The sequence below is a fragment of the Oncorhynchus mykiss genome, chromosome 29, assembly GCF_057628025.1.
Source record: "Oncorhynchus mykiss isolate SJ-2025 chromosome 29, ASM5762802v1, whole genome shotgun sequence".
Classification (NCBI taxonomy): domain Eukaryota; kingdom Metazoa; phylum Chordata; class Actinopteri; order Salmoniformes; family Salmonidae; genus Oncorhynchus; species Oncorhynchus mykiss.
The window spans coordinates 33112594-33140113 of NC_143050.1; the positions used below are offsets into that span (position 1 = coordinate 33112594).

At 41.2% G+C, this 27520-nt stretch overlaps 1 protein-coding gene across 19 annotated transcripts; it reads left to right on the forward strand.

Annotated features, from left to right (window-relative positions):
- Positions 1 to 260: 260 nt before the first annotated feature.
- On the forward strand, positions 261 to 27064 carry LOC110509700 (trafficking protein particle complex subunit 13). Of its 19 annotated transcripts, XR_016493354.1 has the most exons (18): positions 435 to 565; positions 3760 to 3840; positions 5930 to 5988; positions 6621 to 6683; positions 10315 to 10450; positions 12272 to 12340; positions 17533 to 17632; positions 19581 to 19665; positions 19782 to 19909; positions 20121 to 20193; positions 20649 to 20693; positions 21107 to 21124; positions 22834 to 22967; positions 23235 to 23433; positions 23615 to 24511; positions 25483 to 25583; positions 25871 to 26018; positions 26762 to 27064. XR_016493354.1 is itself a non-coding variant. In XM_090227048.1 (17 exons), exons 5-17 carry the CDS (start codon positions 10408 to 10410, stop codon positions 26867 to 26869), a joined length of 1251 nt encoding a protein of 416 aa, XP_090083174.1. In that variant the 5' UTR covers positions 435 to 565; positions 3760 to 3840; positions 5930 to 5988; positions 6621 to 6683; positions 10315 to 10407; the 3' UTR covers positions 26870 to 27064. The 19 variants fall into 19 exon arrangements, 15 of the variants coding, with proteins under 15 accessions (XP_021446420.2, XP_090083179.1, XP_090083183.1 ...); XM_090227048.1 differs by lacking the exon at positions 23615 to 24511; XM_021590743.3 differs by lacking the exons at positions 10315 to 10450; positions 23615 to 24511 and having other exon boundaries at positions 421 to 565.
- The last annotated feature ends 456 nt before the right edge of the window (positions 27065 to 27520 follow it).

A 27520-nucleotide genomic window follows, 5' to 3' on the forward strand; every position in this document is an offset into this window, starting at 1 on the left:
ATATTTTTATAAATAGACTCGGCTCTTCTGATATGTGATCCGGCTCTTAGACTTATTCGCGAAAGACGCATCACTAGTTTAAGGTAGGGACGTGAAATTTGACGTGACACCTGTGTACCACAATGCTATCACCGGGACTGATATTGCGAGATGAAAGGGTTGTCACTAGTTACAACAGCCACAAAGTCGAAATTGGCAAAAACTCCTCGCCTGGTGAGCAAAATAAACGCCACCAGCTGGAGAAGACAGATTTTGGTCCCAGTTATCCCTTTCGCTTCGCCTCTTCCTCTCTGGCTATATCAAAGACAGTACAGAAACTTTGTGGCTATATCGTAAAAATGCATGAAAACTAAAAATATATTTTTGGTCTTAATTTAAGGTTAGGATTAGGCATAAGGTTAGCAGTGTGGCTAAATTTAAAATCAGATTTTAAGAAGATCAATTGTAGAAATAGGCGGGGTTTAGCGATTTGTGGCTGTTGTAACGACCAGGTGAAAGTTCAACCGAACTCCAGACATAATGGAAGTAAATCAGGCAAAACAAGAGCATCTACTTGCATTGAAAGGTATTTTACTGAGTTAAATATATGATAACATTGTTTAAAACAATATACTTAAGCAATATACTCATTTGGGTCGCGTTTGATTTGTCCGTTATGTTGATATCTGAAAAGAAGAGGTTGTTTACATCTGAGACTGACAATTAACTTACTTGCTAATGTGTGGCTAACATAGATGCCAAGTAAACGTCAAATAAGAATATGATGAACAAACTAGCTAAATGCGTAGCTAGTATCGAGTAACCCCTAATCAACAGCAAGCTGTTTTAGTTGTCTTTTTTCTTCTTCCGAGAGCCAACCTTATTAACGTAACGACTGTTATCATTAGCTAGCTACTATCAAACGTTAACGTTACCAATATTCTGTCACATAATTTGCCATATCATGCACAAATTGCAAACTATGTCTAGAGCCTTAGATATGCAGTTTTAGAAACTAGTCTTGGTCTTGTAAGCCTTACATCACAATGTTGATAGCGCACAGGACAGAAGGTTGTGGGTTCGCGAACCACCGTGGACAAGAGTTGGGGTGGAAAGATCTTGTTAATAGTAAAAGCATTGCCTTGATCTATTATCGTATTTTCTGGTCCATTAAAAAAAAAAACATTTTTATAAACATTTCATGTAATTTTACACATTAGCAGAATGCTTTAATACCACACAAGTTACCGGAATTACAGGATATGTTCATTTTGTCATATTTCAAATAATTGTGTCTTGTTTGCAACAAAACGTTCCCTGTTTGCAAATAATTAAATCTGAGACATCATTGGGAATCTGGGCATGATACTTTCAAAAGTTAGGCCTACCTTTCCACCCCAGACAGAGGCCAATGCAGAAAAATGTCAACTTTAACTGCTGGCTATTCTTCTTCTGTAGTTTAACCCAACGAGAGAAGGTCACAAGTATTTCCCTAAAAGCTGTCTGGGTTTAAACATTGTCTATTGTACAGAAAGTGAATAGCTTAATCAATTGATAATGACAGAATTACATTGCTTACCAAGTAAAGTCCATTTTTTTTGTCTCCTCAGCTATAGAAGGTTGTAGCTCACGCCTCAATCACACTGACTGTCATTGTGCAAAATGGTATGCAGCATCATCTAGATAAACTACATTACCAAAAGTATGTGGAAACCTGCTCGTTGAACATCTCATTCCAAAATCATGGGCATTAATATGAAGTTATGGAGCTGCTGCTATAACAGCCCCGACTTTCCTGTGAAGGCTTTCCACTAGATGTCGAAACATTGCCGTGGGGACTTACTTCCATTTAGCCACGAGCATTAGTGAGGTTGGGCACTGCTGTTGGGTGATTAGGCCTGGCTTGCAGTTGGCGTTCCAATTAATTCCAAAGGTGTTCAATGGGGTTGAGGTCAGGGCTGTGTGAAGGCCAGTCAAGTTCTTCCACATGGATCCCAACAAACCATTTCTGTATGGACCTCGCTTTGTGCACGGGGGCATTGTCATGCTGAAACAGGAAGGGGCCTTCCCAAAACTGTTGCCACAAAGTTGGTAGCGCAGAATCATCTAGAATGTAATTGTATGCTGTAGTGTTAAAATGTCCCTTCACTGTAACTAAGGGGCCCCAGATATTATTCATCCTCCACCAAACTTTACAGTTGGCACTATACATTTGAGCAGGTAGCGTTCTCCTGGCATCTGCCAAACTCAGATTTGTCCGTTGGACTGCCACATGGTGAAGCGTGATTCATCACTCCAGAGAATGCATTTCCACTGCTCCAGAGTCCAATGGCGGCCAGCATTACGCCACTCCAGCTGACACTTGACATTGCGCGTGTTGATCTTAGGCATGTGTGCGTCTGCTCAGCCATGGAAACCCATTTCATGAAGCTTCCGATTAACAGTTATTGTTGTGACGTTGCTTCCAGAGGCGGCAGGGTAGCCTAGTGGTTAGAGCGTTGGACTAGTAACCAGAAGGTTGTGAGTTCAAACCCCCGAGCTGACAAGGTACAAATCTGTCGTTCTGCCCCTGAACAGGCAGTTAACCCACTGTTCCCAGGCCGTCATTGAAAATAAGAATTTGTTCTTAACTGACTTGCCTGGTTAAATAAAGGTAAAATAAAAATAAATAAAAGAGGCAGTTTGGAACTCTGGTGTGAGTGTTGCAACCAAGGACAGATGATTTTTACGTACTTCAGCAGTCTGTGAGCTTGCATGGCCTACCACATCACGGCTGAACCGTTGTTGCTCCTAGACATTTTCACTTCCCATAACAACACTTACAGTTGACCTTGGCAGCTCTAGCAGGGCAAAACTTTGATGAACTGACTTGTTGGAAAGTCACTGAGCTCTTCCGTATGGCCATTCTACTGCCAATGTTTGTCTCTGGAGATTGCATGGCTGTGTGCTTGATTTCATACACCTGTCAGCAACAGGTGTGGCTGAAATAGCCGGATCCACTAATTTGAAGGGGTGTGCACATAACTTTGTGTATATATATATTGTATGTATGCAACAAAAGTTCAACATTCACCTTCTACCATTTCTGTAAAGCTGTCTACGCATACAATTTGATGCATACGTTTGATAAATCCAACGTATGCACCACACAGAACGCACTGCAACTGCAACTGCCTCTGCAAACTAATGCTGCTAGGCAAATGCAGCATTCCATTGGAAATAAATATACTTCTGGTGTACCAAAATGCATTGACGCTGACAGTGTGATTGAGGCATCAGCTTCTGAATGTAAAAGAAACAAAACAATGATATTCCTATATGCAGTATGGGAGTAATGTCTTTCCCGGGTATTTTACAGCTTGTTTCTAGCATAAAGCATCTCGGTCCACTTTATGTAATCGGAATCCATTTTATTTTTTAAAACTTAAATTAACAAGGGGTAGGCTTGTGCTTTTTGACATTTTCTTTAATTAAAGTTAGGCCTATAGCATACCCTCTCATACCCCCTCAATTTGAGTTTTGGATTTTACTTAAAAGCCCTTCACTTACATGGAGGTAGGCTATTTAAAGGGTGCATGGTGTGTGGAGGAATTGACTGGCAAATGTATGGATGTAGCAGCCTATAGCCTAATTTCTTCTTTCAAACAGGTAGTCCTAGCTCTTATGTATTAAATAGGAAGAAATAGGCACCAACACAAAACCCTCTTGTTGCTAGTAAATTCCAATTACAATGAAGACAGTTTAAATTAATTATGCCTACTTGAATTTGCATACTTTCAGCTGCCTACTTTCAGCACCACGAGCTGTCCATTTCCGATTGATAGCGCTGCAGGCTGCTGCATCAAGTTTCAGAAACACAATGTAAGTTACTCTAATCTGGCTTATTGAGAGGTCAATAACTCTGATAAATACATAATGGGAAAGAAACATAATGTTTTATAAAATCAATTATAATCTAGGTGGTTTGAGTCCTGAATGCTGATTTGGCTGACAGCCGTAGTATATCAGACCATATACCATGGGTATGACAGAACAAATTACGATGGTAATCAGTTTATAATAGCGATAAGGCACCTCAGGGGTTTGTGGTATATGCATTCGGGAAGTATTAGACCCCTTGACTTTTTCCACATTTTGTTATGTTACAGACTTATTCTTAAATGAATTAAATAAAACACAATACCCCATAATGACAAAGCGAAAACAGGTTTTTATAAATGTTATTACCTTATTTACATAAGTATTCAGACTTTGCTATGAGACTGGGAATTGAGCCCAGGTGCATCCTGTTTCCATTGATCATCCTTGAGATGTTTCAACAACTTCATTGGAGTCCACCTATGGTAAATCCAATTGATTGGACATTATTTTGAAAGGGACACACCTGTCTATATAAGGTCCCACAGTTGACAGTGCATGTCAGAGCAAAAACCAAGTCATGATGTCGAAGGAATTGTCCGTAGAGCTACGAGACAGGAGTGTGTCAAGGCACAGATCTGGGGAAGGGTACCAAACATTTTTTTGCAGCATTGAAGGTCCCCAAGAACACAGTGGCCTCCATCATTCTTAAATGGAAGACGTTTGGTACACCAAGACGCTTCCTAGAGCTGGCCGCCCAGCAAAACTGAGCAATCGGGGGAGAAGGGCCTTGGTCAGGGAGGTGACCAAGAACCGGATGGTCACTCTGACAGAGCTCTCGAGTTCCTCTGTGGAGATGGGAGAGCCTTCCTGAAGGACCGGCATCTCTGCAGCACTCCACCAATCAGGCCTTTATGGTGGCCAGACGGAAGCCACTCCTCAGTAAAAGGCAGATAACAGCCTGCTTGGAGTTTGCCAAAAGGCAGCTAAAGACTCAGACCACAAGAAACAAGATTCTCTGGTCTGATGAAACCAAGATTGAACTCTTTGGCCTGGATGCCAAGCGTGATGTCTGGAGGAAGCTTGGCACCATCCCTACGGTGATGCATGGTGGTGGCAACATCATGCTGTGGGGATGTTTTTCAGCAGCAGTGACCTGAAGAATAATCAGGATCGAGGGAAAGATGAACTGAGCAAAGTACAGAGAGATCCTTGATGAAAACCTGCTCCAGGGCGCTCAGGACCTGAATGGCGCAAAGGTTCACCTTCCAACAGGACAACATCCCTAAGCACAAAGCTAAGACAACGCAGGAGTGGCTTCGGAACAAATCTCTGAATGTCCTTGAGTGGCCCAGGCAGAGCCAGACATGAACCTGATCGAACATCTCTGGACAGACCTGAAAATAGCTGTGCAGCAACACTCCCCATTCAACCTGACAGAGCTTGAGAGGATCTGTAGAGAAGAATGGGAGAAACTCTCAAAATACAGGTGTGCCAAGCTTATAGCTTCATACCCAAGAAGACTCCAAGCATCTCAGCCCAAGGTGCTTCAACAAAGTAGAGTAAATGGTCTGAATACTTATGTGAATGTGATATTTCAGTTTAGTTTTTAATACATTTGCAAAAAAATGTGCTTTGTCATTATGTGTAGATTGATGATTAAAAAAAGCAATTTAATCAATTTTAGAATAAGGCTGTAACGTAACAATGTGGAAAAAGTCAAGGGGTCTAAATACTTTCTGAATGCGCTGTATATCACTCGAGGTGGTGAGAACTTCAATCCATTTGGAGTAACTATCACAACAACATAATCTACGACCGACTCACATCCAAATAAACAACAACATTGCCTGTTAAATCGAGATAACAAATTAAATTAGAATTACAACCTTTGATAAGTGAATTTTTACTTGATTGAATCCCACTAGGTAATTCAAGGAATAGTAAAATAGACTAGAGACAGGTGTCCCTCATTCAGGGGCAGCGCTCTCTGCCCTTCTCATGGTTCGAATATGACTATTGCTAAATTATAAACTTTTTCCTAATCGTTAGTGTTTACATATCACATTTCAATCTCACCCAATGCTTCAAGTGAGGGTGATCAGGCCACACCAGAAAGTCCGAACAAAGGTCAGAGGTCATTCAGTCCCAGTAAGTGTTTCTTTCCCTTCTCTACCCTTGTACCTCAGATATTATTTAAAGACATTTCAAACATTTTGTGTACCAGGTTTACTTTGGGTTTTTCAGCACATTTCTTATCAAGAGAAGTGAAGAATGCAACCAAAATTCAGAAAATAGATACTTCAGACAATTTTGTTCCCTTTTAAGGTGCATCCTTTCTAACCTGTGAAAACCCCCCACTAAAACTGAATAAAAATACCCCATAAATCAAATTCAGTATTAACATCACTAACAAATATTCAGAACAGATGGGTTGTGTGTGCGTGTGCTGATGTGTGTGGTAACACAGGGCAAAAACAAACATGGCCAGGCCTAACTTGATTGGGAGCTGGGTACCTTTTATACTTAAAAGAACTGCAGAATATTACTAACTACTCTCCCAAGGGAACAGCTTCTGGATACATTTCAAAGGGAGCGATATGGACACCCCATCTTCTCCTAAAAGGGAAAATGTACATTCCTTTAGTTTTCTCTTTGCCAAGTCTTAATCAGTAACAGAACAGAACTACAGACAAAACAAAACATGATAACTTCTGTTCACAGAGAGGCCACTGTCCTCCCTCCACTCTTTAATCGTTTGTGTTTTAATCTACCTCAACTAGGGTTGCACATGGACATTTCCGGAAAGTTTCCGACCCTTTGCAACCCTAACCCCAACGTTTACTGTAAGTACTATTACCAACCTCTGTTGGATATTCACACTTTTTTTCACACTCATTAATGTATACTATTTTAAGATTTAATATGCACTAAATCGAGACAGATCTACTCATTAACAACATTTTTAAAGGTAATTTTAGGTTTGGTAACCCCAATGCTGGCGCTTGACACTTGCTTTTTTAAACTTTACAATTACAATTGTTTCTTTAATGCTACAAACAATAACTCACAATATTACTACACTCTAATTACAATTGTTTCTTTAACGCTACAAACAATTACTCATAATATTAACTCCACTCTAATTCCTCGTGAGGACCCCTCCTCCCTTTAGTCAATTCTATAATTCAGAATAAGATGGAATAAAGTGTCTCACGTGATTTAAAAAAAACACGATTTTCTGAGCTTGCAAGGAATGTTTGGACGTGCCAATTTGAACTTGTTATCTTTTTAGAAACCATTCCCATGGCATTTTGCATAGATTATCTAACCCCAAAATTGGTTCCACACCCGTCGCCTGTTCGGGACTAAAATCTACGACCGACCCTAAATCTACGACCGATCGTAACACATTGGGACTACTGAATAATCTCAGGCTTTCTAGGTCGCTATCCATCTCCCCAAGATGTCAGAATGAGTAGTAACAGGTGTAGGAACTTTGCCTACCTTGTTTAAATGTGCCGGCTCCTGTTCCACTGATTCGGACTCTCCAGTTCGACACTAAATCGTGGTGAATCACGCCGACAACGCCAACTGTTATGTTCTGAACAAACTGAGTAAACCTCAAACGGACAACTAGAAATAGCTCAAACCAAGTTTATTCACCCACTGGGTCATACAGCTACAAAGCCAAGACATGATTACACAACTCCTTACACATCTAGACAACCAATACATCTCTGTTGCTAGGCAGGAATTGAATTGGTTCCTCTCATTGGTGTAGTCACAGCCCTGTCTGTTACTAAAACCTTCGTGGAAGTGTGTGTGTGAGATAGTACTGCAGTAGGAGAGTCGTTGTAGTGGGCCTCTCTTGCCCGCCTCCCAGAGGTTTCTTCTCACTTCATCTGTTGATTTGACCTCGACACATTCCTCACTCCTCCCTAGTTGCCTTTCGCCTCCCTCATTAGAAACATGGAACAGAAGATGTTTCTAGTAACTTTCCATACACCTAGTTCCCATATACCCTTCATTGACCCAACATATCCATATCCTTAAACATGTAAAGTAATTAGTGAGTTATTGTATGGCAACGTGAATCAGTACATTTCAATTAGAACCTAACGGTAAGTGTGTTTTGCATTTGTGAAATTATTTTTGATGTAATTTAAAAGTAGAAGGATTTATTTTTCTAGAACTGTACCGCAATTGAGAATCGATTCATGTTTAGAGTATTTGGCTGTTTTGACTTCCAGAGCAAATTTGCCCATTTAAACAGAGCATGTGAGGTCCTTGGCCTATAAGGAGTAACGTTAGGCTCCTTTAGTCCATTATTGGGATAACTGTAACCGAGCTATGTATCATTTATGTAGCTAATATTGGATAATGTCTTCCGAGCTATACCTATTTGGCTACTAAACGCCGCAAAACAGAAACTGTCAACTGCGTTTATTTTCAGCAACCTTAACATGTGTAAATATTTGTATGAACATAAGATTCAACAACTGAGCAAGTTCCATAGACATGTGACTAATATAAATGGAATAATGTGTCCCGAAGAAAGGGGAGGTCAAAAGTAACAGTCAGTATCTGGTGTGGCCACCAGCTGCATTAATGTTGAATCTAGGGGGCATTATTTTCATTTTTGTAAAAATAACGTTCCCAAAGTAAACGGGCTATTTTGTCAGGACAAGATGCTAGAATATGCATATAATTGACAACTTAGGATAGAAAACACTCTAAAGTTTCCAAAACTGTAAAAATATTGTCTGTGAGTATAACAGAACTGATATTGCAGGCGAAAGCCTGAGAAAAATCCAATCAGGAAGTGACTCATGTTTTGAAAGCTCTGTGTTCCGATGCGTCTCTATTGAGCAGTGAATGGGCTATCAACCAAATTCCCTTTTCTACGTATTCCCCAAGGTGTCTACAGCATTTTGACGTAGTTTCACGCCTTTATGTTGAAGAATGAGCGTAAGGGACTACATTGCGTAAGTGTCCGGCTGAGGGCTCTCGGAGTAATTCTTGCGTAATAGACAGAGGTAGCTATTTTTCCTCCCGGTCTTACTGAAAATACAGCTGCCCCGGTGGATATATTATCGAATAGATATTTGAAAAACACCTTGAGGATTGATTATAAACAACGTTTGCCATGTTTCTGTCGATATTATGGAGCTCATTTGGAATATTTTTTGGAGTTGTCGTGACCGCAATTTCCGGTAGAATTCTCAGCCAAACGTGAAGAACTAACGGAGTTATTTCGGCTACAAAAATAATATTTTTGGGGAAAAAGGAACATTTGCTATCTAACTGGGAGTCTCGTGAGTGAAAACATCCGAAGCTCATCAAAGGTAAACAATTTAATTTGATAGCTTTTCTGATTTTCGTGACCAGGTTGCCTGCTGCTAGCTAGGCATAATGCTATGCTAGGCTATCGATAAACTTACACAAATGCTTGTCTTGCTTTGGCTGTTAATCAGAATTTCAAAATCTGAGATGACAGGGTGATTAACCAAAGGCTAAGCTGTGTTTCACTATATTTCATGAATATGAATATTTTCTAGAAAATTGTTGTCCTTTTTTTGTCTGTTGCGTTATGCTAATTACTGTAGTTGATGACAACGCTCCCGGATCCGGGATGGGTAGTTGCACTGCAGTACAAACTTGTATCTCCTCCTCATGGACTGCATCAGATTTGCCAGTTCTTGCTGTGAGATGTTACCCCACTCTTCCACCAAGGCACCTGCAAGTTCCCAGATATTTCTGGGGGGAATGGCCCTAGCCTTCACCCTCCAATCCAACAGGTCCCAGATGTGCTCAATGGGATTGAGATCCGGGCTCTTCCCTGGCCATGGCAGAACACTGACATTCCTGTCTTGCAGGAAATAACGCACAGAACGAGCAGTATGGCTGGTGGCATTGTCAGGATGAGCCTGCAGGAGGGTACCACAGGATGCAGGATGAGCCTGCAGGATGTCTTCCCTGTAACGCACAGTGTTGAGATTGCCTGCAATGACAACGAGCTCAGTCCGATGATGCTGTGACACACCACCCCAGACCATGAAATCGTAACGTGTAACGCTCATTCCTTCGATGATAAAGGCAAATCCGACCATCACCCCTGGTGAGACAAAACCGCGACTCGTCAGTGAAGAGCACTTTTTGCCAGTCCTGTCAGGTTCAGCGATGGTGGGTTTGTGCCCATAGGTGACGTTGTTGCCGGGGATGTCTGGTGGGGACCTGCTTTACAACAGGCCTACAAGCCCTCAGTCCAGCCTCTCTCAGCCTGTTGCGGGCAGTCTGAGCACTGATGGAGGGATTGTGCGTTCCTGGTGTAACTCGGGCAGTTGTTGTTGCCATCCTGTACCTGTCCTGCAGGTATGTTCGGATGTACCGATTCTGTTCAGGTGTTGTTACACGTGGTCTGCCAATGCGAGGACGATCAGCTGTCTGTCCTGTCTCCCTGTAGCGCTGTCTTAGGCGTCTCACAGTACGGACATTGCAATTTATTGCCCTGGCCACATCTGCAGTACTCATGCCTCCTTGCAGCATGCCTAAGGCACTTTCACTCAGATGAGCAGGGACCCTGGGCATCTTTCTTTTGGTGTTTTTCAGAGTGAGTAGAAAGGCCTCTTTTTAGTGTCCTAAGTTTTCATAATTGTGACCTTAATTGCCTACCGTCTGTAAGCTGTTAGTGTCTTAACGACTGTTCCACAGGTGCATGTTCATTAATTGTTTATGGTTAATTGAACAAGTATGGGAAATGGTGTTTAAACCCTTTACAATGAAGATCTGTGAAGTTAATTCCTAAAAATCCAAATATCTTTGAAAGACAAGGTCCTGAAAAGGGGACGTTTCTTTTTTTTGCTGAGTTTGGTTACCATTACTACTGTTTTAGCTGGAGGATAGCTGTTGTTACTTAGGTAGTGTAAAGCATAGCACAGATAATTTTCCACCTACCATTACTTGACGACACTTCCTCAATTCCCGACTTGGAAGACTACACGTGTCTTCTAAACTTCCATTGCTAGTTGCAGGTGGTTTGTTTGAATTTAGAAAAGGCTCCGTTATTAAATGATACATTTTTTGCTGCGATGTTTACGCCGCCATCTTTGTTAGGGTATGTGTTACAGGTATTAGGGTTTCCCGAAGATTATCACAGATGAAAGGTGAAGTTATCATTTGGTATTACCATTGTAAAGTAAGAGGATTTGCAGCATCATATAGAGCTGGGGTAGCTACCCAATTACTTTTTGAGAAGGTTCGGTCACACATTTGTTAGGTGGCAAAGGTCTGGATTGATATTGTCATTTATCGGTGTTGTAACAAACCCCCACCTCTTAAACCCATGCGCCTTCAAACTGTTTTGTTGGCTGAGAGAAAATGTTGCAGTGTTATAGCTAATTTCCTGCAATTCTACACATTGTTCCATGCCTTGTGTGGGTAAATCCATTTGAATTAAAAAACATTTTGACATCACTCCTTTTGATTTGAACCAAAACTTCCATTCATATTTGCCTTTTGAAGAATTTTGCATACCCCACAATACCATGAGACATCCATGGCTTCATCACTGGAAAATATAAATGGTTGAGATTTGATCAAATCTAAAAGTTTACAAACAGGGTTGTCAAACCTATATATATTTTTTTTTTTCTAGGAAAAAATACTTTTATAACCTTAAACGTCAATGATCTAAAACGTTAGAATTTTTTTCATTAACATATGTTGTAGCTTAGACCCCATTTTACATCATCTGAGGGTTTTGTGTTGTCCCCGCCATTGGTTGAGACACGACATGTTCTTGAATACAGGGTGGGTGTCATGTTTTGGCTGATAAATGTACTAAAACGGAAATAACATTTGAACTTTCAAATGGTACCACATCAGAGAATGTTGACTTGAATGGGAATATCTGTTGTTTTAAATTGTAGAAAATAGTAAAAATAAAGAAAAACCCTTGAATGAGTAGGTGTGTCCAAACATTTGACTGGTACTGTATATATGTGTTCCTTATCTTTCAGTGATGGGGTCATAATATTTTGAAGCTTAAACAGTTCAAAAGATGGAGCCAGAAACCACTCACTCACACGCATCTAACGACCACCAATGAACCAAGTGCGATTTTTAACCTAAACTAAATTAAAGAGCCACTGAATACGTCGATTGGCACGTGTGTTTTTCTGTTGCTGATTAGAGAAACAAGATAGAAGTGTTGCAGGTGTGTTTGCTGACCTATTCCACATTCGGTTAATGATGTTTGTCCACCATGAGACACTAGATTCCTCAGAAGTGAAATAAAGGCAGTTGCTCTTTAAAGTGTCAAATAGCATGTTATTTCATGTTAACATGGGATTTTGATCTAGAATTGCAAGCAAGTAAACTAGCCTTACCCTAACTGAACTATTTTATCTCTTTTATCCTTTGCCTTTCACAGTGATGCGGTTAACAAATCCCACACTCTTCACTAACATGCCAGTGACATGTGAAGATCGAGACCTCCCAGGTAAGCATCTTGGTTTATTTTACTGCCAACATGTAGTAGAGTTGTATAATCTTTGTTAGGCCTATCCAATTTTCTTTGCAGCTGTATTCAACATAAATTACAGGCATATCAATATAGAACAGAGAAAAGCTAAAAAGTCTTGAGTCAATATGCATTCAACCCCTTTGTTATGGCAAGCCTAAACAAGTTCAGGAGTGAAGATTTGCTTAACAAGTCACATAAAAAGATGCGTGGACTTTGAATGACTACCCCATCTCTGTACCCCACACATACAATTATCTGTAAGGTCCCTCAGTCGAGTAGTGAATTTCAAGCATAGATTCAACCACAAAGACCGGGAAGGGTGTCCAATGCATGGCAAAAAAGTGCACCTTTTGGTAGATAGGTAAAAAAAAAAAGAGAAAAAAAAGGATTTCCATTTGAGCATGGTGGAGTTATTCATTAAGCTTTCGATGGTGTATCAATACACCTAGTCACTACAAAGATACCGGCATCCTTCCGGAGAGAAAGACAATCGCTTAGGGATTTCACCATGAGGCCAATTAAAACAGTTACAGAGTTTAATGGCTGTGATAGGTGTGGCCAATTAGTGGTGCGGCCAACACACCTGAACTCACTCAACAATATAGAGGACAGAAGAAGTTTTGTTGATGCTGAGAATGGAATGTATGTTTTTAAATAACCTTTGAACGTTACTAATGTTTTCTTGTGGTTTTTATGGAAAGTTTTTTTTTATTTTTATGTTCTGTGAACATGACTTTAAATGGAACCATGAGGAAACCTGTAGAAAATGTTATGCTGAAGTACGGAAATGTCCACTATTGGAGAACATTCCCAATGTCAAACCAGTTGCAAAACGTTCCTAGAACATTACCCAAATTTAAATGAGATGCAACCATGTTTGAACTTTTAGGAAACATTCTGTTAAAGAAAACGTTTGTTTTGTCAAGTTCCTTAAATGTGCTGAATATGAGAATATTCCAAAGCCAAACAGCTATCCTGCACCATTCCCAGATATTTGTGGGAAGGATGTATGCTAAATAACCATAGCACAACCATACTCTCACCAAGCTCTTAAGAAACATGGTTCTCAAAACATTACATGCTAGCTGGGTACTAACCTAAATGACAGAGTGAAAAGAAGGAAGCCTGTACATAATAAAAATTTTCCAAAGCATGCATCCTGTTAGCAATAAGGCACTAAAGTAATACTGCAAAAAAACATTTCAAATAAATAATGGGCAAATGTTGTACAATCCAAGTGTGCAAAGCTCTTAGACTGTGTTAGAAGTTTTCTCCCACTCTGACAGAGTATTTTGTGTAGATCGTTGACATGACAATTCAATCCATTTGAATCCCACTTTGCAACACAACAAAATGTGGAAAAAGTCCAGGGTTTTATTACTTTCAGAATAGATAGATAGATATGTATTATATATTGTAACGTCAAGCTCACAGTGAGCCTATGGTAAAAACATTGATGTAGTGCTATTTAAATCCACGGCCCGTACCAACACATTCACATGTCATGTTTCTCTTTTGAAATCCGTATTACTCAGACAGAAAAACAGATGCCGTATTCTACATTTCACGACCCATCATTTATGACCAAACTGCACGCAATCCTAAATTCATAGGATTGAAATGCAACTTTTCAGTGAAATGCCCCCGTGATATACAACTTTTCAGGGATGTTAGGAACCAATATACACAAGCAGTTAGGAAAGTTAAGGCTAGCTTTTTCAAACAGAAATGTGCATCCTGTAGCACAAACTCAAAAAAGTTCTGAGACACTGTAAAGTCTATGGAGAATAAGAGCACCTCCTCCCAGCTGCCCACTGCACTGAGGCTAGGAAACACTGTCACCACCGATAAATCCACAATAATTGAGAGTTTCAATAACCATTTTTCTACGGCTGGCCATGCTTTCTACCTGGCTATCCCTACCCCGGTCAACTGCCCTGCACCCCCCACAGCAACTGGCCCAAGCTTCCCCATTTCGCCTTCGCCCAAATCCAGACAGCTGATGTTCTGAAAGAGCTGCAAAATCTGGACCCCTACAAATCAGCCAGGCTAGACAATCTGGACCCTCTCTTTCTAAAATTATCTGTTGAAATTGTTGCAAACCCTATTACTAGCCTGTTCAACCTCTCTTATCGTTTGAGATCCCTAAAGATTAGAAAGGTGCCGCGGTCATCCCCCTCTTCAAAGGGGGAGACACTCTAGATCAAAACTGCGGCAGACCTATATCTATCCTACCCTTCCTTTCTAAGGTCTTCAAAAGCCAAGTTAACAAACAGATCACTGACCATTTCGAATCCCACCGTACCATCTCCGCTATGCAATCTGGCTTCCGAGCTGGTCATGGGTGCACCTCAGCCACGCTCCTAAACAATATCATAACCGCCATCGATAAGAGACAATACTGTGCAGCCGTATTCATCGACTTTGACAAAGTCGAAAGGCTTGGCCATCACCACATTCTTATCAGCAGACTCAACAGACTTGGTTTCTCAAATGATTGCCTCGCCTGGTTCACCAACTACTTCTCTGATAGAGTTCAGTGTGTGAAATCGGAGGGCCTGTTGTCTGTACCTCTGGCAGTCTCTATGGGGGTGCCACAGGGTTCAATTCTCAGGCTGACTCTCTTCTCTGTATACATCAATGATGTCTCTCTTGCTACTGATGATTCTCTGATCCACCTCTATGCAGACGACAACATTCTGTATACTTCTGGCCCTTCTTTGGACACTGTGCTAACTAACCTCCAGATGAGCTTCAACGCCATACAACTCTCCTTCTGTGGGCTCCAACTGCTCTTAAATGCAAGTAAAACTAAATGCATGCTCTTCAACCGATCGCTGCCCGCACCTGCCTGCCCGTCCAGAATCACTACTCTGGACAGTTCTGACCTAGAATACATGGACAACTACAAATACCTACGTGTCTGGTTAGACTGTAAAATCTCCTTCCAGACCCAGATTGAGCATCTCCAATCCAAAATTAAATCTAGAATCGGCTCCCTATTTCACAACAAAGCATCCTTCACTCATGCTGCCAAACATACCTTCGTAAAAACTGACTATCCTACTGATCTTTGACTTCGGCGATGTCATTTACAAAACAGCCCCCAACACTCTACTCAACAAATTGGATGCAGTCTATCACAGTGACATCCGTTTTGTCACCAAAGCCCCATATACTACCCATCACTGCGAACTGTACACTCTCGTTGGCTGGCCCTCGCTTCATACTCGTCGCCACACCCACTGGACCCAGGTCATCTACAAGTCTTTGCTAGGTAAAGCCCCGCTTATCTCAGTTCACTGCTCACCATAGCAGCGCCCACCCGCAGCACGAGATCCAGCAGGTATATTTCACTTGTAACCCCCCAAAGCCAATTCCGACTTTGGCCGCCTTTCCTTCCAGTTCTCTGCTGCCAATGACTGGAACGAACTGCAAAAATCGCTGAAGCTGGAGACTCTAATCTCTCTCACTAACTTTAAGCACCAGCTGTCAGAGCAGCTCACAGGCTATCTACAGGTGCAATGATCTATCTGTAAATAGCCCATCCAACTACCTCATCCCTATACTGTATTTATTTATTTATTTATTTATTTGTTTATTTTGCTCCTTTGCACCCCAGTATCTTTACTTGCACGTTCATCCTCTGCACATCTATCACTCCAGTGTTTAATTGCCATATCGTAATTACCTTGCCACTATGGCCTATTTATTGCCTTACCTCCCTTATCTTACCTCATTTGCACACAATGTATATAGACTTTTTTCTGCTGTGTTATTGACTGTATGTTTGTTTCCTCCATGTGTAACTCTGTTGATGTATGTGTCGAACTGCTTTGCTTTATCTTGGCCAGTTCGCAGTTGTAAATGAGAACTTGTTCTCAACTAGCCTACCTGGTTAAATAAATCAAATAAAAATATGTGTGTTAACCCTTTACACTTGTGAGAATTGGCCTATATGGATATGACTGTTTCTGTTTCTTACAGAAGAAATATGAAACGCATATGCACAACCATGGTACCAATTGAAAGGGAACCATTTGGAGATGATGCAAAATTTGATTAGACTGAAGCTGACGACACAACCGTTCACAAGACTGAATCCAAACATTACACTGATTTTATGTGCATTTTATAGTTACTGTACTTTTCACTGCATTTGTTGTTAATGAAATTTGAAAATTCTCTGGATCCATTCAGTTGCATGATAAGAATATTCCTGGAAAATGTGTTGTAGGTGCAACATAAGAGAAAAAAATGACAAGTGTTTGAGTGAAAGGACTAACTGGTGTCTCCAAGTGGCCACAGCTCTCCAAAGTGTGCACATTTCTTAAATAATTTCAATGCACTTTTATGACTCAACTATAAGGGGCTTTTTTGAGCTCTCCCAGCTGTGCTGTTGAGGAACTACAGCAAGCACACTTGTAGTTGCATTGAACACAACCCTGCATCCCAGCCATCACACAATTACAGTTCCAAAAACGGTCCATTATAAATCACAATCTACGTCAGGTGGGCATCATTTGAAAGCTTGTTCTATTGTCAACATGACTAGCTAAGTTTGATAGAAAATTGTATTATAGTGTTAGGTTTTCAGAAGGCAATTCAGGTAAACTGATTATATAATACTGGATGTAATGTATTTTGTATTGTTTTAGTGAGTATTGGTATAGTGGGCTGTGTAAAGGCACTTACCTGCCCAGGGACTACGGGTGCACATTAGCTTTTGGCTAAACCCAGCACATTTACATGGATGTTGTGATGTAGATAAATATGCATTGTCCCGCAATGATAATTTAGTGTTTTTCATTTTGGAGGCCTGCCTACTGCAATGTGAGCACTGGGCTGGTAACCCAACGCCACGGAACCCATAAATCACAGTGACACTTCTGGGTAGGGACGCTATTTATACCAGGGTGGAGAAATTAAATGAAGGCATAGCCGTAAATCAAGATGAACGACTAGAACACTATATTTCAGAGACAGAAAATAAATTGTGATCGTTTTTATGCCACCCAGCTCTCGTATCTTCCACACTGCTCCTCTGAAGGCAGCCTTTTACTCAGATTTAGAATATTGACATTGATCATCAATATTTCATTTACAAAACTAACATGATGGGAAATCTGATGAGACCTGACGATTGTGTGTGCGCGTGCATTCTACAGGAGATTTGTTTGGTCGGCTCATGAAGGAGGATCCATGCACTATTAAAGGAGCAGAGGCTTTAATGCTGGGAGAGATGCTCACACTACCTCAGAACTTTGGGTAATAAACACTACAACAGCCCTTTGAACCCTTTTACGTATATAGAACAGGATGAAACGTCTAGAGAAGAACACACAACCAGTTTACACTGAATGTACAAAACATGTAGAACGTTCTTCCTAATAATGCCCTGAGAACAGCAATTTGTCGGGGGAAAGGACTCTACAAGGTGTCGAAAGCGTTCCACAGAGATGCTGGCCCATGTTGACTCCAGTGCTTCTCACAGTTGTGCCAAGTTGGCTGGATGTCCTTTGGGTGGTGGACAATTCTTGAAACACACGGGGAAACTGTTGAGTGTGAAAAACCCAACAGCGTTGCAATTCGTAACCCCTTGACCTTTTTCGCTGACATCACCCTTCTGCTTCTGTGGTGAAAGGTAGCAGAGCTAGAGCTGTATTTGTCAGACCATGCGACATCCCAGAAATCGGTCTTCTCACAAAAACGTCTGTAGCGTCCAAACGGTTTGGCCTAGAAACCAATCGATTGAATGCTGAGACTCTCATGAACACAATGGTGTTCTCCATTTTTGGTAGTGGAAGTATACGGTGCATTTGGAAAGTATTTAGACCCCTATACTTTACACACTTGTACATTACAGCCTTATTTCTAAAATGTATCAATCTACACACAATACCCCATAATGACAAAGCAAAAACATGTTGTTTTTTGTTGCTAATTTCTAAAAACTTTAACTGAAATATTTCATTTACATAAGTATTCAGACCCTTTACTCAGTACTTTGTTGAAGCACCAACAATTACAGCCTTGAGTTTTCTCTCCAGAGATGTTCGATCGGGTTCAAGTCTGGCTGGGCCACTCGAGGACATTCAGAGACTTGTCCCAAAGCCACTTCTGCGTTATCTTGGCTGTGTGCTTAGGGTCGTTGTCCTGTTGGAAGGTGAACCTTCGCCCCAGTCTGAGGTTCTGAGCGCTCAGGAGCAGGTTTTCATCGAGGATCTCTCTCTACTTTGCTCTGTTCATCTTTCCCTCGAACCTGACTAGTCTCCCTGTCCCTGCCTCTGAAAACATCCCCATAACATGTTGACACCACCATGCTTCCCCCAGACATGACGCTTGGCATTCAGGTCAAAGAGTTGAATCTTGGTTTCATCAGACCAGAGAATCTAGTTTCTCATGGTCTGAGAGTCCTTTAGGTGCCTTTTAGCAAACTCCAAGCAGGCTGTCATGTGCCTTTTTACTGAGGAGTGGCTTCCATCTGGCCACTCTACCAGACACACCTGATTGGTGGAGTGCTGCAGAGATGGTTGTCCTTCTGGAAGGTTCTCCCATCTCCACAGAGGAACTCTGGAGCTTTGTTAGAGTGACAACTGGGTTCTTGGTCAACTCCCTGACCAAGGCCCTTCTCCCCCGATTGCTCAGTTTGGCAGGGCGGCCAGCTCTAGGAAGCGTCATGGTGGTTCCAAACTTCTTCCATTTAAGAATGATTGAGGCCACTGTGTTCTTGGGGACCTTCAATGTTGTAATCAAGTTGTGGAAACATCTAAAGGATGATCAATGGAAACAGGATTTACCTGAGCTAAATTTTGAGTTTCATAGCAAAGGGTCTGAAAATGTATGTAAATAAGGTATTTCTGTTTTTTATTTTTAATACATTTGCGCACACACACACACACACACACACACACACACACACACACACACACACACAAAACTGTTTTCACTTGGTCATTATGGGGTATTGTGTGTAGATTGATGAGGAAACAAATGTATTTAATCCATTTTAGAATAAGGCTGTAACTTAATAAAATATGAAAGGGGTCAAAAAGTCAATACTTTCCAAATGCACTGTATATGGAGATATATACCATACATTAATAATTTTCACTGAAAAGAAAAGTGTTGTTTCTGGTCTTCAGTGGGCATTGTTTATGTGTGTAGTCCCTTGTCTTTGTGTGTGACACTTGCATACTAACTTTCCTCTGCACAGAAATATTTTCCTTGGTGAGACCTTCTCGAGTTACATTAGTGTGCACAATGACAGCAGCCAGGTGGTCAAGGACATACTAGTCAAGGTACAATACAGATTTACATCAATCCAATGGAAGCATCTTTCATCTCTGATGAATCCACTTGTCCTATTCACACTCCTTTAAGTGAAATCCCTCTCTTTTTTTGTCATGTCTTACAGGCAGACCTGCAGACCAGCTCTCAGAGGTTAAACCTATCAGCGTCCAACAACGCAGTCACAGAGCTGAAGCCTGAGTCCTGCGTTGATGATGTCATCCACCATGAAGTCAAAGAGATTGGGACTCACATGTACGTTTTCTTTTCTGACATGGAGTCAATCTGGAATGACACCCTATTCCCCATATAGTACCCAACTTTTGATCAGTGCTCTATATAATTCTGGGGAAAGGGTGTCACTTCTAGACAAAGCTATGGGGCAGATGTACATCAACACATCTGCAAAGATTCATAGGAGATGATTTGAGTGCTAAAATGCAAAGAATTTGTGTCTCTACTCCAGTTTGGTTTGTGCAGTCAGTTATACCACACAGGCCGGAGAGAAGCTGTACTTCAGGAAGTTCTTCAAATTTCAGGTGAGTTTCAAAGCATCCTTTATTTGAACTCTCCCATTCCCCCTCACTGAGTTATATTGGAAGAGGAGACCTCAACCCTGAACAATGTCACTGGTCCACGTCTGCTAATGAACTAAAATGTCAATGTAAAAAGGCAATAGCACACTAGCTTTGGCTTTTGACTACCGAACAATCTCACTACCTACTATCCTCAGTCTCAGACGGGATCTACTCTGAGTCACACAATGAAACTAAATCTAACTTCTCCAGTAATACTTTTTTGTATACGACCTGTTTTAAATCAAATTTGTTGGCTCATGGATTTAAGTATTTTTTTGTTACCAGAGATAAATGGCTATATTTTTTGTTGTTGTGAAGGAAGATTTTTTTTTTTTTTTTATGGCTGTTGAATGGAGGAATCGTTTGGGAAATCAGAGACATTTGCATCATTTAGCTTGCAATGTATTCTCAATCAGGTTCTGAAGCCGCTCGACGTCAAAACCAAGTTCTACAATGCAGAGGTATGTTTGTTTCTCTCTTTCTCCCAGCTGCACTTACCTCACTGTTTTATTACCTGTACCAAAACAATGACAAATAGTCATCTTACCAGCATATTCAACTTTCCACCTTCCACCTTTGTCAACATACCTTAGCTATCTTCACTCATACATAGTCACATCTTTTCTCCATAAATTTCCACTATCATTTCAGCAATTGGTTTTTAATTTGACATAAAAATTGTTTGCTGTATGTCATGTTTCATTCCATGGTCAGGCATTTTCCATTGGTGACGCATATAGTAAAATGTTCTGATTTTCTCTCATAGTACTGTTTCATACTTTCATTCGCTAGAGCATCAGATGTATTGTCACTTTCATTTGACATGTAACCTTCATTTGTTTATTGTCTCTTGTGTTTTTGTTTTCTCCATTAGAGTGACCTCAGTTCTGTGGTAATAGTTTTTTCTGTTTTCACTGCTCTTAACCCTCGCTTTCTTAATCATTTTTGTTGCAGCAATGTCTGTCTCTTTCTGTAGGAAATGAGCAAGAGCAAAGGCAAAATAATTAAAAGGCATGCATGGAAGTTAACACGCGATTGTGGGGAATAAAAGTCTGTAGAAAACTCAATGGTACAGTAGCCTGGCTGATGCGAGGGAGAGCTGTGACACACTGCTCTGGGCAAGAGCCTGTTGATGGTACAATATTTGCACAGAAATTGGCTTGAGCTTTGATTGGTTCTCTCTCTCTCAAAAAAAAAAAATCTGGGGGGTTGAGACCTTAGTTGTTTGGATTTTAAAATCCAATAGTTGTATTGGAAGGGGGCAGCGATTGGGAGCTGTGTGGGGCTGTCCATGTGGGTGTTTGAGCGAGAAAGACATGGAGAAGGAGAACCAATCAGTAAAAAAGCACAGGCCCCTTCAATATCAACGCATCATGCCGAAAACATCAAAATAAACTTTCCAGACTGTGAAGTCAGGAAGATTTCAAGTTTGGTTTCAGCCGGACTAGAGAGCTATTACTTTTTGCAAGGAAATCAGAGGTATCATGCTGCGTTAATAAAAGTCCATGAAATGCTTTTTCCACTGTTTTGCCGTTGCTCTGATTTTTCCTCTTCGGTGATTTTTCCCTCTTGCTAACTCATCTCTCACAGGACTTTCTCAGCCCTAGACAAAATTGGTGTAGGGCTGTGAAATGGCACCCTATTCCCTATATAGTTCACTACTTAGGGCTCTGGTCAAAAGTAGTGCACTATAGTGAATAGGGTACTATTTCAGACAAAGCCTAGGTCTGTATGATTGTAGTGGGGTTTCCATTTCAACACTTCTTTTGAATGATTGGATTCAGAATGTAGATTTGAATGATATCTCTTATGTAAAGGGCTGTACATTTGAATGATGTTTATGGAGTTGGTGATTTTATAAATCTGATTTGTAAATGTATATGTTTATTTCACTCTTTTAACTGAAAACTCTTTCAAGAGTCCAAATAGATCTGATCAAGTGAAACATTGTTCACACAAAGCTATGGCCAAAAATAGCTGCACTACATGGGGTATAAGGTGCTATTTGAGATGTGTCAGATCTGAGGGTTTGGGTTGGGTGGATGGCTGGTCAGGCTCGGCATGGGAGATGGGAAGTAGAGGTGCTCTGCTCTGTAACAACAACCCCAATCTGTCAGTCTGGCAGAATGTTACTGACTGTGGTCCCTACTTAATCACTAGCCTTTGGATTAAAGGCATGAACTAATCTCGGAGCACTCCTCTGTTCAGTTCAGTACTAATCCACTCCTCAAAGGTAAACTGAGCAGACTTTTGTACTCCATTTGGGCCCCACTGGTTGATTCTTCATAGGGCTGACAAAGAAACAAAAACCCTGTCTTACTGGGATTCTAATGTGTAACATTTCAGGCACATTCATACAGTACATGCCTAAATTATACAGGTACTTTGTGGTGTTTTCCAGATTCTACCTGTATAAATTACATGTGAGCAGAAAAATGTGACACACACTAGGCCCAAATTTAAATCTACAATATCCCCTTGAGTGGCCAATATAAGTACATTGAAAGGGGATTGAAGTCGAAGTGCTGCCCAGTTAGATCCTTTGAGGTGTTCCTCTAGTTAGTATTGGCGTCTAACGTTAGCGCCGACCCCTGACCCCAGACAGACGAGGTGTTCCTGGAGGCCCAGATCCAGAACATCACCACGTCGTCCATGTTCATGGAGAAAGTATCCCTGGAGCCCTCCATGATGTACAACATCGCTGAGCTCAACACAGTGGAGACTGAGGACGAAGGGTAGGGGAGACACACACACATTTTAGCTTTGTTTTGATTGTGCAGTAAAATAAAGGGGAACCGAGTTTCTAGTGTCAGTACTTTGTTATTTTACTGCTTTTTTTTGTTAAAACATTTAGGAAGGGAAAGCTGTATGACTTCTGATTTGGAAACTATGCTGCTTACAAAATACAGCATTCGCTTGGCCAGGTTTTGTCAGTGTAGCTGGAGACGCCCCCACTATATGTCAATAGGTTTTCAGACTTCTCCACCCTGACTGTGTTCCAGAACGTCTACATTTGGGAAGATGTCTTACTTGCAGCCCATGGACACGCGCCAGTATCTCTACTGTCTGAAGCCCAAACCAGAGTTTGCAGAGAAGGCGGGCATCATCAAGGGCGTGACGGTGATCGGCAAACTGGACATTGTGTGGAAGACCAACTTAGGAGAAAGAGGAAGGCTGCAGACAAGCCAGCTACAGAGAATGGTACCCGTACATTATCAGTTAGAGTATATGATTCCTAGTCACAGTATACAGTATGGTTGTTGCATAACAGGACATTCTCAGTCTCAATGCTGTCTTTGTGGTTATTTGTTGAGTGGTGGAGATGTTTAGTATTGGTGATGATGTTGAGTGGTGGTGTTGATGCTGTCATTGTTTTTGTCAGTCATACCTGGGATGTTGCTGAATGTGACTCATTGGAGAATTACAATGAAAATAGCAAAGCTCAAGATGATTGTATTCGCAGCATTGACAAATGCTCAGCCTTCAACACCATAGTACCCTCCAAGCTCATCATTAAGCTTGGGGCCCTAGGCCTGAACCCTGCCCTGTGCAACTGGACTTTCTGACGGGCCGCGCCCAGTTGTTGAAGGTAGGAAACAACACCTCCACTTTGCTGATCCTCAACACAGGGGCCCCACAAGGGTGTGTGCTCTGGCCCCTCCTGTACTCCCTGTTTACCCATACGTGGCAACGCAGGCCTCCAACTCAATCATCAGGTTTGCAGACGACACATTAGTAGGCCTGATTACCAAAAATGACGAGACAGCTACAGGGAGGAGGGTAGGGCCCTGGCGGAGTGGTGCCAGGAAAATAACCTCTCCCTCAACGTCAACAAAATGAAGGAGCTAATCGTGGACTACAGGAAACAGCAGAGGGAGCACGCCCCTATCCACATCACCGAGACCACAGTGGAGAAGGTGAAAAGCTTCAAGTTCCTCAGCGTATACATCACTGACAATCTGAAATGGTCCACCCACACAGACCGTGTGGTGAAGAAGGGGCAACAGCGCCTCTTCAACCTCAGGAGGCTGAAGAAATTTGGCTTGGCTTCTAAGACCCTCACAAACTTTTACAGATGCACAATTGAGAGCATCCTGTCGGGGAGTATTACCGCCTGGTATGGCAACCGCAGGGCTTTCCAGAGGGTGGTACGGTCTGCCCAACGCATCACCGGGGGCACATTGCTTGCCCAACAGCACCCAATGTCACAGGAAGGCCAAAAAGATCATCAAGGAGATCAACCACCCGACAGCCTGTTCATCCCTCTACCATCCAGAAGGTGAGGTCAATACAGGTGCATCAACGCTGGGACTGAGAGACAGCTTCTATCTCAAGGCAATCAGACTGTTAAATAGCCATGGCTACTACCTGGCTACCACCTGGTTACTCAACCCTGCACCTTAGAGGCTGCTGCCCTATATACGCATTTAACCTTTATTTAACTAGGCAAGTCAGTTAAGAACAAATTCTTATTTACAACGACGGCCTACCAGGGAACAGTGGGTTTAACTGCCTTGTTCCGGGGCAGAACGACAGATTTTTACCTTGTCAGCCCGGGGATTCAATCCAGGAACCTTTTGGTTACTGGCCCAACGCTCTAACCACTAGGCTACCTGCCACCCCTAAACATGGAATCACTGGCCACTTTAATAATGTTTACATACTGTTTTACTCATTTCATATGTATATACTGTATTCTATCCTACTATATTTTAGTCAATGCTACTGACATTGCTCATCCTAATATTTATATATTTCTTAATTTCATTATTTTAATTTAGATTTGTGTGTATTGTTGTAAATTGTCATATACTATTGCACTGTTGGAACTAGGAACGCAAGCATGTCGCTACACCCGCAATAACATCTGCTAAATATGTGTATGTGACCAATAATATCTGCTAAATATGTGTATGTGACCAAAAAAAAATTATTTGAATATACTCTCAATTGGGAAATGCAGTCATTCTACACGGTTTCCAAATTGGCCTACAATTGCATCACAAATTGCGTATCAACCAAACGACCACCCAAAAACACAAAAAGCGGAAAATTGAACAAAGTACAAAACACAGTGCAATCTAAAGTGGCCTCAACCATGGTCCCAGATGATGCCCTTCTTGTTAGCCTAACATGAAGAAAATCGGTCCAAAATTGTAGGCGGTAAATCCAGGAAAATGTACGTACCAACGTTTCGGTCTCAGTCAACCTTCATCAAGGTATTTATTTTTTCCCCTCTTGTCGCCACAGGCTCCAGGTTACGGAGACGTCAGGCTATCGCTGGAGATGATCCCAGACACCGTCAATCTAGAGGAACCCTTTGACATCACCTGTAAGATCACCAACTGCAGGTATAGTCGTACAGACTCCTCAAATATTATTGTACACCAGGGGTGGGGTTATATAGCGTTTCAATTCACTTGACTGAATTCAATTAAAAATGAATTGAAATGGAATTGACCTCAACTCTGCTATACGCATGTACTGATCTCTATATGCTTTAGTCTACTCCCCTGTCTGTCATTGTCATGTCATGCCATTTCATTCATGTACAAGAAGAAATGACAACCGACAGTCAGATGGCTTGGTTAAAGAACATACCGATGTGTAACCAGGCTGGTTGTGTGTGTTGTTGCAGTGAGAGGACCATGGACCTGGTGCTGGAGATGTGTAACACCTGCTCCATCCACTGGTGTGGTGTATCAGGGAGACAGCTAGGCAAAGTCAGCCCCAGTGCCTCACTCGCTTTGCCCCTCAAACTCCTCTCCTCTGTCCAGGGACTGCAGGTATTTCTAAAGTTATTCACGTTATAATACTTGGTAACCCTTAGGTTAAAGCAGAGAGGCATCAAGCTTTAATAGTTGTCACAAGCATGTAATACAATATTTGTTTTGTCTTTTTAACAAGGCTTATAATATGTTATGTCCCTCGATCCATAACATTTTCAACTGCCTCAAACTGGCTGTTATTTAGTGTGTGGTCATTGTGAGATGATTAAAAGATATTATAAGGCCATACAATTTTAATTACATGAATGCCCCACTTCACTTTTCCCAAAAATAAAAATGGCATCTGAAAAATGAATAAGTTGCAATATTATAGCAAAAAGAATGTCCTCAAGCCTCCAGTAAAGAGAGAGACACAACTTCCTCACGGATTATGGCTGAACTTTGCCTCTTTTATCTTCCCCAAGAGGCTAAAATCTGTTGATTAGGTCACTAGCTGTTGAACTACGTTTGCTATAGTATTTTAGCAAGAAGGTCCACTTTTCAATGTTTTATTTACTCGCTCGCCTTGACAATAAATCCATTAAACATTCAATTGGCCTAAATGGGGTCATACATGCTCCATGACAAGTTTTACAATGCATTGTAACTGCATCACAATGGATACCTGGATGTTTTTATAGTGTTACCCACAAAGCATATGCCCCTTTATGATATTATGTTACGTCTCACTTTGACTGTTAATAGTTCAAAATATATTGCTGATAATAATCATAACTAATTACCATTTTCTTATATTTCAGAGTATATCCGGCCTGAGACTAACTGACTCATTTCTGAAGAGGACGTATGAATACGATGACATTGCACAGGTGTGTGTGGTCTGTCCATACATGAGCCGGGAGAGCTAAGACCTTTCCAGACCCTTCTAGAACCCAGCACTATAAATCTCAAATCTCCATGCACCAACTTCCAAACTCTGCACCTATACTATCACCTTACAGTACACACCCCAAGGTTATCATGTTTTAACAGATGTTATGTTTTTAATGTTTTCTTTGCAAAAAAAATCTGGATTTTAAATGTGAATAAAAGCGGTAATTTAATCCATGGTTGGTTGTGCTTTCACTATAAAAACATGTATGGTGCACTATATACAGTGCTTTCGGAAAGTATTCAGACCCCATGTCTTTTTATTAGGTTACATCTGTATTCTAAAATTGTATTTTTTTCCCTCCTCAATCTACACACAATACCACATAATGACAAAGCAAAAAAAGCTATTTGGAATTTTTGCTAACTTAATAAAAAATTCAAAACAAATATTATATTTACATAAGTATTCATACCTTTTTACTCAGCACTTTTTTTCAAGCACTTTTGGCAGCTATTACAGCCTTGAGTCTTCTTGGGTATGATGCTACAAGCTTGGCACACCTATGTATGGGGAGTTTCTCCCATTCTTCTCTGCAGATCCTCTCAAGCTCTGTCAGGTTGGATGGGAAGCATTGCTGCACAGTTATTTTCTGTTCTCTCCAGAGATGTTCAACCGGGTTCAAGTC

Excerpts from the sequence above, each read along its gene's own strand:
- LOC110509700 (XM_021590741.3), top strand. The coding sequence starts at position 520 with ATGGAAGTAAATCAGGCAAAACAAGAGCATCTACTTGCATTGAAAG. Across the intron at positions 20,194-20,648 it reads GGAAGTTCTTCAAATTTCAG|GTTCTGAAGCCGCTCGACGT; the intron begins GTGAGTTTCAAA and ends ATTCTCAATCAG. Across the intron at positions 25,584-25,870 it reads TGTAAGATCACCAACTGCAG|TGAGAGGACCATGGACCTGG; the intron begins GTATAGTCGTAC and ends GTGTTGTTGCAG.